This window comes from Strongylocentrotus purpuratus, unplaced genomic scaffold (genome assembly GCF_000002235.5).
Source record: "Strongylocentrotus purpuratus isolate Spur 01 unplaced genomic scaffold, Spur_5.0 spur5_scaffold_11, whole genome shotgun sequence".
In the NCBI taxonomy this organism is placed as follows: Eukaryota; Metazoa; Echinodermata; class Echinoidea; order Camarodonta; family Strongylocentrotidae; genus Strongylocentrotus; species Strongylocentrotus purpuratus.
The window spans coordinates 25,654,534-25,665,999 of NW_022145596.1; the positions used below are offsets into that span (position 1 = coordinate 25,654,534).

Sequence of the window (11,466 nt, forward strand, 5' to 3'; positions counted from 1 at the left end):
TATGAAACCGCAATGGTTTCCCTGTTTTGGAGTCCCTTTCATACCTCTGTATTTCTGGAGGTTTGGGGCGAGGTTGCCAGTTTGTATATCCGTCGCGAACTATCGTGTTTAGATAACATTCCTCTTCGTTTAAGTTAGTCAGTTTTATTGACTAATTATTGTGATGTTCTCCTTATTGATGTGCTGCCTCCTCTTCAGTTTTCCAATTTGATTTTAATTGTTAATGTAATGATTTGTAATGGATTAAATGTAACACTATTAAAAACAGACCTCTACTACATAACTTATACTGTCTAGTACGCACACGACCAGTATTAGTCTGTAAATCAAGACCCCTTTTTAAAAAAAGCCCCAATCTGTGCCGCATAAAAAATAACGCTTCCGGGGGTATTTATAGGTTTCTTTTCATGATAAGTTTATATGCACATTTATTATTATTAATAAGCTCCTTGAAGCCATTATGTTCCTTAAATCCAGATAATCAAAAGTTAATTTTGTCGGATCAAGTTAGTCAGTCTAAAAATATAGACAGTGAGATAAACGAATGTTATATTTGCCATCAACCAAATACGATCTGTGTTAAAACGATCCTTCTCTGAATATAGCAGAATAGGTATCTTCCTAATAAAATCAGAAGGACTACCTGAGAACTATAGTCCTCTTCAAACTACTAGTTTCGTTAGTTATTTTTGTTTTCACTATCAATTTCTTTAATCATCCTAATGGGAATAAAACCAGTTGATGAGAGACTGATTTCCGTATTTAGTCTTATATTAAGATCGGTTATGCCGAAATACGCATGGCGATTATTCAGAATTTTTCACCTAACAATGAATAATACATTATTCATGATAACACTTCAGAGCTGTTTAAACTATTTTATTCTAATACAAAATTTACTTATACCAAAGGAGAATGCAAGTTATGATTCACACTGGAAATGTATGTGTTTGAGTTTCTTTTGAAGACGGGTTAGTTCAAATTATCAAATAAACCTTTGAATAAAGAAAAGACATTTGGCATAATTCTCTCTTTGCTGTACGAATACCACTTATCAACATACTTATACCTAAAACCTCAATAGGCCTGTACACATGACTGGAAAGGGGATTTATAACCACTTCATGCTTTGATACGCTCCAAACGCACTGTGGCCATTACATCAAATATTGCCCATAATAATAATTGCAAACGCGAGTATTCGTATGCATCGAATTGGAAATAAAGAGGTTATGTATTTTTCTTGGTTGAACCCAATTTCCGGAATTCAAAGGTCAAATAATTGAATGCGAACAGCCTAGATTGATATGGAATTTGAATGATTGAATCATATGAAAAATCGGATGGACAGTGTTTGTTGACTACAATCATAATGTTGGGCGTAAGAGCACAATTCCGCCAGAGGCTGTTGTTTCCTTCCCGAATATCACATGTTCAGTTTCAAACTTTGTCCATGCCACTCTATACGCGGCGCAACTACTTTAGTTTCAGGATTCTTGGGCAGACTGCAGTCCTATATCGATATTGATGATTAAAATAACGTATATATATATATATATATATATATATATTAATTCTTACGCTTACAATATAAGAGTATATTGGCACGATTAATGACAGGGTTGCTCCAACTTAAATGTGGACACAAACAAACGGAAAATAATTTACAGCTGGCTTGGACATGAATTAAGAAAAATTGCTCAGACATACTTACTGAGAATTAAAATTAACTTTTGAAACATAAAGTTAGAGAAGATAAAATGGCTGTGACAAAACTATGGTTTATCCTCTATATCGTCCCAGAACTATATTGATCAATGTAGAAAGTCATTGGCATGAGGGAGATTCATCATCAAAGTCCTGAGAAGATTTAAAGTTTATCCTTAAAGAATAAGCCATACTATCACAACTATTTTATGAAAAGAGTTAAGAAAACAATTATCCAACTATGTGGGCAACATTGTATCTTGACCAGTGACTTTTAAGAAAAAAATCAGGAAAACTATCAGGCAAATCTCGGCAAAACTACTCAGCAAATGTCAATCTTCAGAGGTCTATGCAATCGTCAAAGAGCAATCATAACGATAACACAAGTACACGTTTTTTTATATTCTAGTATATATCTTTATATTCCCAAGAATGTTTTATCGGGTGCCCTTCGGATATTACAAGTCTTTTTCTCAGATATGATAAAGACCAAAGGAAAACTATTTATTTGTGTAAGGATTATAATACATCAACAGAAAAAAATACAAACACAAACAGATAATATAAATATAAACACGAACAGATTACAGATTGGACTGATCTTCACATCAATAACAAAAATTGATTGAAATCGATGCTGATACTCGTTATTAAAAATAATCAAGAATATACCACCTATACTGTTTAGGGATATTCTTAGATAACGTTTGGTCCAGGGTATTCTAATTGTGTTCGAAGCTGACCACGGACCAAATTGTCGCTGAAGCATTTGTCGTACAATCCCTGCAAGGTCTCCAGAACGAGTTCGTTTGCACCTACAGGACGGAAAGACACCCACGATTTAGACTAGTCTGCAATAACTTAGTTCTGATGGGTTCTGAGAGTATTAATTATAAATAAGAAAAAAGCTTTACAGCATGGTTATCCGTGTCCACCACTGCTACATGTTCGTCGTTCACTATGGCCATGCCTTGTGGATTTCGCAGTCCATCGAAACTGTCGTCAACTCGATTTCGAAATCGACCGCGATAGTCAAAAAGCTGGACGCTATTAACCGATGTATCGGCAACCAAGATGTTTCCCGAATTATCAATAGCTATACCGGATGGACACTGTAGCTGGCCTCCATGTTTGCCTATCGAGTTGAACTTGTTTCGGTAGCCGCCGTCACTGTCGAAGATATAAATTAGATGTGATTGACTATCGGAAACGAGCAGGATGTCAGCTCGTGTAACCGCGATGTGAGTAGGGCTACGGAAGACGCATTCGTCTGCTTCGGTGTTGGGGTCGATCTTTTTCTGCGATGACGAAAGACCACCGAAGCTACGAACCTCTTGTCCAGAGCGATTGTAAGTCCGCACCACCCGGGCATACATGTCAACGACGTGCAGCGATCCGTCTTTCGTGATCGCAACACCACCGGGCATTCCCAACTCGTTGCCGCCAAACCGCATGAGAATTTCCCCGCCCAGCGAACAGACGAGAACCTGCTTGTTACTGACATCGGACACCAGGAGACACTCCTTCCCATCCGAGCTCAGTCGCTTTGTCATAGTCAGATGCGTCGGCGTGAATTTCTTGGCCAGCTGGGGAAATGTGAATTTTCGGACAAACACGCCATCGTTGTCGAAAACCTGTATTCGATTCTTGCAGTCTGTGACGAAGAACTCGCCTGTTTCTGCGCTAATGGCGATACCAAGCGGTTTATAGAGTTGACCATCCTGGCTCCCTTTCACCCCAAACTCTCGAATGAGTCCGATCGTTGTCGGTCCCCACGACGCCGTCGACTCGACGCGACCGTCTAGGAAGTTCATCAAGGACGTCATCGCGTGGCTATCAGGAAAGCCGAGGATGCCGCTCGCGGGGACAGTTTGTGAAACCCGACACATGGGGCAGGTGACCGTCTTGGCCTGGGCACCGTTCTCTTTGGACTTGGACTCGTACCACTTGTGAAGACATCGGGTACAGAAGACGTGTTGGCAAGGAAGCATCTTAGGACGTGAGAAGCAGGTTAAACAAAGAGAGCAGGTCAGGAACTCCTCGCGGAGATCTTTAGCAAGTGAGGCAGCGGTTTCCGCCATGGTCATCTGTTCAATATCAAGGAAATAAAGAAAGAGAAAAAATGCTATTGATCAAGATTTTAAAGAAAATGATCCATCTATATAGAGACGACATATCACAAACAAAACTGTATATTTTGATAAGAATTTATTAATTTGTTTTTTTTAATCGGCGTATGTTATGCAGAATTTCGCTTTTTCAGATTGGCAAACCATTTATTTTCAAATTGTCATAAATAGTTGTGATGACTTGCTAAAATCTTCGTCTAAGAATAAACCATGCACTGCTTGCTGATTATAAGTAAATCTATAGATATCCCATCGGTGTGTTACCTTTAATGTTTACACTTTAGAAGCTATATTTTATTTCCACAAGTGCTTGGTTCCTTGCAAATAGACCAAGCAGATGGCGTTTTTCATCATTTCGGCATAAGCTGTTACAGTTCAGTGTGTAGCACTCTGAAAAGAGATGTTGTTCGGAGTCCCAAATGAAAACTAATGAACATGGATTGGTTATGTTCTCTACAAATGTAAACGTTGCAGGCCACATCAAAAAGGGGCATTTCTCCTCTTCCCGTCTATGTATTTTCTGCCCTTCTATTCATTTCTCTTCCGTGTCGCTCTGACGCCAGTTATAATCTAATTGTTGTCTGACTTTACAACAGCACGGTACATGGTTATAAGTTGTGTTTCAACAGCACGCTGCTATTGTCATCAATTTTTTTTCTACTGTATTATTTGTGCATGGTAAAAAGCCTCTATTTTGAGGATTCACACGCAAATACTGTTCAGACGATAATCACAATTATTGTATTAATCACGGTACCTTGGGTCGATATAATCAAAGTCACTGTTGAGTATTTGAGGATTTTTTAGGATGCACACGCAAAACCGTTCATACAGTAATTTGTCAAAATACATCATTGAATCATTGAATTAGTCACGGTACATTGGGTAATGTAATCACAGTCACGGTTAAGATGTCATCTGTATTCTATCATTCGGATCTTTGCATGCATGTTTAATTGTGCTGTTGCTATCGTTCCCACATGTAGTCTGTTGTTTAGAATGACGTATTATATATTTTAGAGAACATGGGTAATATTAAAAAATACAAGGGCGTTTCATGATTTAGAAGATTTGGCCTCAGATGATCTGAGGGAAAGGAAAATCAGTTCCCCTTTAATTGATACTTGCATGACAGAATTCCCTTTTTGGAGTATGTAATTAGCAGTAGCACTTCCTCATTCTTTTTTCTTCATGGTGAAGCATCCATTACCTCAATTTACCTTCATGTCGCTTCCTCTTTTATTATGTATCATGATCCGAATGACATTCAACGGTTTGTTACTTCACACAAATATACTATTTAAAGCCTACTTATGCATTAATTACATACATATTTAAATGCAGCATTTCTTGTTACGACCGTGTTTGGATAATGTTAATAAAACCATGTATCATATTCTCATCAAAAACATCCCTTTCTGGTCCTTAAAAACTCCGCTAGTACAAGGCATGAGACAAAAATAAAATGAATCCATATCGACGGTTTTAGGACTTTTACATTGGTTACCGTTTAAAGGCACTATGTCCCATTTGCAGGCCAAACGGGTTTCCTTGCATAATTTGAATATTAGGACACTGCTAACGTTTAAATTTCACAGATAGGACATACATGACATATTCATAATTCCTGCAAAGTTCTACAGAATTTGAGGTTGGCTGCAAAAGGGACAAAGTACCTTTAAGATCTTGCTGCTCGCTTTCAAATGTTATCATGGCACATGGCTCTATCCTATCTGTCAAAGTCACTCATAAAATGTTACCCCGTAAGAAATTAGATGTCAATACAGAAAGATATGTATTTTGTGCATGTGGCCAAAACAAAGTCTTATGGTGAAAGTGGTTTTGAGCTGTGGAGTAAATATCCTTCATAATGCAAGGCAAGCTAAGACAGATCATTAATTAAAAACTGCTCTTAAAACTTATATGTTTAATTGACTCATTGATATTTGTACTCATTAGTCAAAGAAAATGTATTGCAGCTTATTTGTTTCACGTCTACTCACTTTTTCCTAAGCGCTTTAAGACCTTTTTATAAAGGTATAATGCGCTATATAATAATATTTCTATTAATATGATTATTATTATTTTTGAAAGGATTTGTATAAGTCATATAACATAACACGTCAAACATTGATTAATCAATCAATCTCGTTTTAATGAAGAAAATAATTCAATAAATCACTCACAGTGAACAGCTAAAGAATCAAATGCGATAAGCTGTCCAGTCGGTTACTCTGAGAAAAAACTGTGTAAAAGGCATTGTTCTATTCAACATGCCAAAGGTGATATTGTTCAATAGCTCCCTTGCATTGTCAAGACCGTTGCTTGAAACTTTTTACCACAAACCGCAGTATGACGCGGACAGAAAAGAGCATATTCGGCATATTTTGAAAAGCCTTTTGCAAGCATACATTTGTATTATTTTTCTTTTGAATAGTTGAAATTCCATCTTTTTAGAAAATATAGAATGCCGAAATATTTCGTGACAAACAACGGGTTCTAGGAATGCACAGTCCGCTGGAGGTAAGTTAGTAGTTTGATAGGCATTCGACTTTACTATTTGTTGGCGTTGCATTGAATTTAAGTACAGTGAATTAAATTAAATCTATTGATTTTTATATCATCTTTTCATATATTTTTTTATCCGCGTTAAAGTTTCAATATATTTAGTGTAGATTGCAATAGCGATATATGCTATAACGATCATAAAATGCTATTCTCCGCTACAGTTTGAAGACTTTTAAACATTCCAAGAAACAATATTTAAGAGTATTACTAAGTTTTAGGAAATAAAGAGTCTAACTTATAATTTAACCTCACCCCCACCCTCTTCCTTCTCGCCCCCCACCCCCCCCCCCCCCATCCCTCTCGCTCTCTCTATCTCTCTTTATCTTATTTTGTACTGATGTATTAAATGTGTGATTATAAATAAAGTTTTTGAAACTGTACTGGTATACGAGTTCTCTGCATAAAATCATTTTGTGTACTTTATGCTTATTTGATTCGACTTCTTTTTTGCACTTAGAATTAGTTTTTGTTCCAAACGTAGTTTACTTTTTTATGTTCTTTACTTATTTATTATTATCAAAATATATAAGAAGGAAAAGTAGAATAGACTGAGAGGGAAGCCGAAAACCAACTAGGGAGAGAACATAAAAAAATGGGAAGTGGAATGCAGCTACAAGAGTGTACTGAATGGCAGAGAAGTAATGAGAGAAGGTATCAAGATAGATAGAAAATGAATAATTAATTCTTTAACGCATATTGTGCTGCCAAAACTGCTTTCCAAAAAAATCATTTTGAACCCCAGCTTCTGCTCCAACAGCTGGTATCAGCACACGCTGTATTCAAGGAATAAACCCTACTTTAAACACCTGGGTCAAGAGTGATAAATGAAGGAAATTAATGCTGTACTGAAGCTGGAACCCGCAACCTTCACATGCTGAGTCAAGTTGTTAAAACCACTCGACCACAACACATCTACTTTTCGTTTTGAACCTCGTCCTCGTTTGTCAATATATCTATGAATCCCCCCCCCCTTTTTTTTTGGAGAGTATATATTATAACCCGACGACGATGGAATGATAATGTCAGTTTCCTGTCCTTTGTGTTTCGTTTTGTAATTCTGTTCGTTTTGTATATTTCGATTATTTAGACACTTTAAAATGAATTATGAAAATAATTTTAACATTATATTTATTCTTGGGAACCTACAAAAACAAGCTATGATTTCCGGTAGATTCCCGTTTTTTATTTTATAATTTTGAACTTACTTTGTCAACTATGTTCTTTATTGTGCAAACAATTGATTATGAAATAGAATAAATTCGAATAAATCAATCAAATCAAATCAAATATCAGTCAGTTGTCGCCATTCTTGTTTTGTGAACAAACATGGCCTGTTTGCTTAGAAAAACTTTGACAAATACTCATCATGAAGTTCATATTGATTTGCCATTATTTTGACCAAGGTTGTTTCCAGAGAAACCTTCTCTGTACAATATGAATATGGTGTGAACAAAAACGTTGGCACCAAGGCTGACCATACAGCTGCTTTTCTGACGGTGATAGTCTGTAAGACTCTACGTAAATACACGACAAAACAATAAAGAACCAAAGTTGTCTTGACAGGTCATATTTTTCTCCAGGGACACGATGTTACGTAAAACACAAAGGATTTATAAGGCATTGTCATTCTGCCTTACTCACTTAAATGGTGATTGCGTAGTTGAGATATTAGTGCCCTTTGGGTAGTTTTCCAGGGGTAATTGCTCTTGGGAATAATTGTTCTGATATGGATTTATGCTTTTGGGGGAAACGCCGATTTTTTTTTGTTCACCCTATAGGCGTATTTAAGAAAGAATTATTTTGTAAAAATTTGTAGCAACCACATATACCGTTTGTGAGTGGTCCCTATCCCAAAGGGAGGGCTACATCTATATGTTCAAAGAAGTTTCAATGTACCCAATAAGCACTATGATCTTGGCGTATGTAAGTGGTTAGTAATGTGTAATGCGTGAGAAAGACTAATCCATATTACCCCCACTGATCGGTCAATTTGGACAGGGTGTACCTTATAGAATCAGCTTATACCTCAGACACACCGACAATTAAACGAGGCAAACCAACATTAAATTAAACCAACCAATTCATGGCATTTGTAGGCTAAATCTAAATATCATATTTGGTCTGATATCATTCTGATTTCGACCTTATCAGTGGCGTATTAGAATCTTTTGCTCGAGGTTTATTCCAACATGACTTCGATATCGCCATTAAACGCATGCACTAATGAAATGAACTTGATGATTGAAATATGTCACTATTCACCAACGACGTCCTTCGGCAAGTCATTAATCTCCATAGGCCACACTGGACACGGAGGAGTCAGTGAATTCATTCCTTACAATGGTAGAGTAACATATTGGCACCCATGCTAAAGCCGGGGTAATAACACTGTGGAGCGCCGGGATTATCAAGTCTGACAGACATAAACGCTTAACAAAACCCCACTATTACTATTATTATTATTATAATTGATAATAATTTAGTATTATTATCATCATATAAGTGTTTATCAATTATCTTGTAACTACATTGTATTTTGTCTATGTGCTGCCAGTGGAGGCCAATTTTCTATGTTTTGAATATGGATCAATAAAATAATCCATCTATCTATCATCATCTTTATCATTATCATTATTATAATTGCTATTATTATTATTATCAGCAATTATTATTAGAATTAAATCCTTTGAAACATACGCCTACGAATATGCTTCATAGAATATACAGCCTCTCAATGTATAACGAGGGAATTCATTATAGAACACCTGATACGTTGACATGCAATGGTCACCTTATTTATGACACATTTTTAAATATATTGTATGCTTATTCTTGACTAGGAATCTAAATAGCACAATCAGGCTAAAGCCACGGTGACAATCCTCGGTATTGATTCGTAGACAATAAAAATGTAGCATTCAATAGACATTAATCATAACTACTCACCTATGTTTTGGCTAAATTACTGGAGAGAGGTGATTACCCGGTCTTTTCAGAGAAAGGGTTCTTCAGACAATCGTGTTGCTGGTTAAAGATGATATTTTTTACAATTATTTGATCACATTTCGTCAGTCATCATTTCAGGGCATCGTGAAATCAATACGATCAAAGAGAATCTTCGAGGCACCAGCGACTATATTCTTGTCTGTCCGTTTTTCACAAGCTCCCTTCCGTCCACTTGAGTCCGCACATTGAAATTTAACTGCAGAATGACGACAGTGATATGAAACTGAGAAATGAAATCTGATATGCAGTTATACACCTTTACAGCACTGTGACAACAACGACAAGCAGCATTCAAGTATTACTCAATATTCTAGATATCACTAATGTTGCAGTGAATTGCTGACTACTGACTCACCGGGTGTCGTGTTTATCAGTGTCATGGCATTTTAGCCATGAAAAGAACTCGCACAACAATCATGCGTGTCCTTTTTGCCAGAGCTCCTTTCGATAAATGACACCGAGCGGTGACCCACGGCTCAATAACGCGACTCTGTGATCAATACTTTTCGACAATAGAAACTCAATATTTGCTTTCCAACAAAAACGAGAAACCACTGCGGTGCACCGCCCACCTGGCCCGCTAGGTTTACTCCCGAGTGTAGATTCGTTCCGTGAGAAACTACGTGCATGGGCGTCGCACTTGATCGCGCTCCCATAAAGCATCACTTTAATTGATATTATAATTCATCATAATTCTTGAACTGTATTCTTTTCAGCGTCAGGGACTAAGGGTACGCACTGTGTAGGATTATCATTTTGTGTAAGGGTATTGTACTTGGTAGGCATTCATTCCGCAAGTATTCGGGCGTTGTTATACCAACGTCGTGATTTTTTAGTATTGTCTAGTCTCTAGAGCTTATTTTGATAAATACGCGTATGCCATATTCTCGGGGCTATATTTGGGTAAGCTCCCCAAAAGTTACATATACTAATTTTTTAATAGAGTTGATGAATATATTGATGAAGATCAGTCTGCTGCATCATATTTTATAGTAGATTTCCGTGCAATTAGGCGATGGAATCATCTAGATCCCTTGCCTTAATTGAATTTACTCTAACCTCTGTTTCATATCTATACTTTCCATTTTCAGTTGACATGTTTTTTTGGTGTTTTTTTTTTAATCTGCTTTTTCTAGGCTGAACATGGTCACATTCTTATTCTATAGTATTTTTAATCATGTCACATTACTGCACATGGTCTAACAGCTTTCTTTTTTGTGCGATGGGGGGGGGGGGGGGGGGGTCTTAAATGGCAATTAAATGCCGATATCTATATGTGGTAAATTAATGGCCGTTATTCCGACGGCACTCCTTTGCAACATTTTTCTCTTTTTTAAGGATATGTGATGTAACAGGCCTAATATTTTTAACGATCAGTAAATCGTTAAGCTTATGAAATGAAAACAGAAAAGTTATACTTTTTCTTCTCCTTTTTGTTTTATTCTTTCTTTCTTTTTTCCTCGCCCTTTTGGGGCAGGAGTTAGCAAGATTCAAGAAATCTCATGTGATATTTATTTTTAGATGAAGTGCATTCAGACCTCCTTCAAAAACATTTAGGCCTAATTCATCTAGTCATGGACGTCTTTAGCTTTGATTGAAAATCACTATCCCAACCAGCTATTCCTAATCGTTTGCGAGAGAATATAATTATCTCCTTTGTTCTCTCTTATAGGCGCGTTTATAAGAATTAAGAAACCCATAATCATCGACACATTATCTAAAAATTCCTTGTTAACCTTTTTTTCTTCATCTTCTCCCTATTAATGTTATTATTATCAGTCTTTTAATAAATCAGAAATCTATCATTTTGCCGACATAATGTTCAATGATACCCCGACAAACGCGTTAATTACTCACTATTTATTGATTCCACCCAAATGAATGGTGGCGCTAGTTGAGTACCCATCTAGCTAAAGAGCAATTAAGCTTGCTTTTTTTAATCCACCTGTTACATACACTGGTATTCATTGGCGTACAGCTTGTGGTCACATGACACAACGTTGTGTTGGAAACGGTGGCATAAAGGAGCTCAAGTAGGACGCGTTCATTATACACG

The 11,466-nt window shown here is 36.7% G+C and overlaps 1 protein-coding gene across 1 annotated transcript; it reads right to left on the minus strand.

Annotated features, from left to right (window-relative positions):
• Positions 1–345: 345 nt before the first annotated feature.
• LOC100892981 (tripartite motif-containing protein 3) lies at positions 346–3,818 on the minus strand. Its single transcript, XM_003723910.3, has one exon. The coding sequence runs from the start codon at positions 3,792–3,794 to the stop codon at positions 2,598–2,600; it is 1,197 nt and encodes a 398-aa protein (XP_003723958.3). The 5' UTR covers positions 3,795–3,818; the 3' UTR covers positions 346–2,597.
• Positions 3,819–11,466: the final 7,648 nt, after the last annotated feature.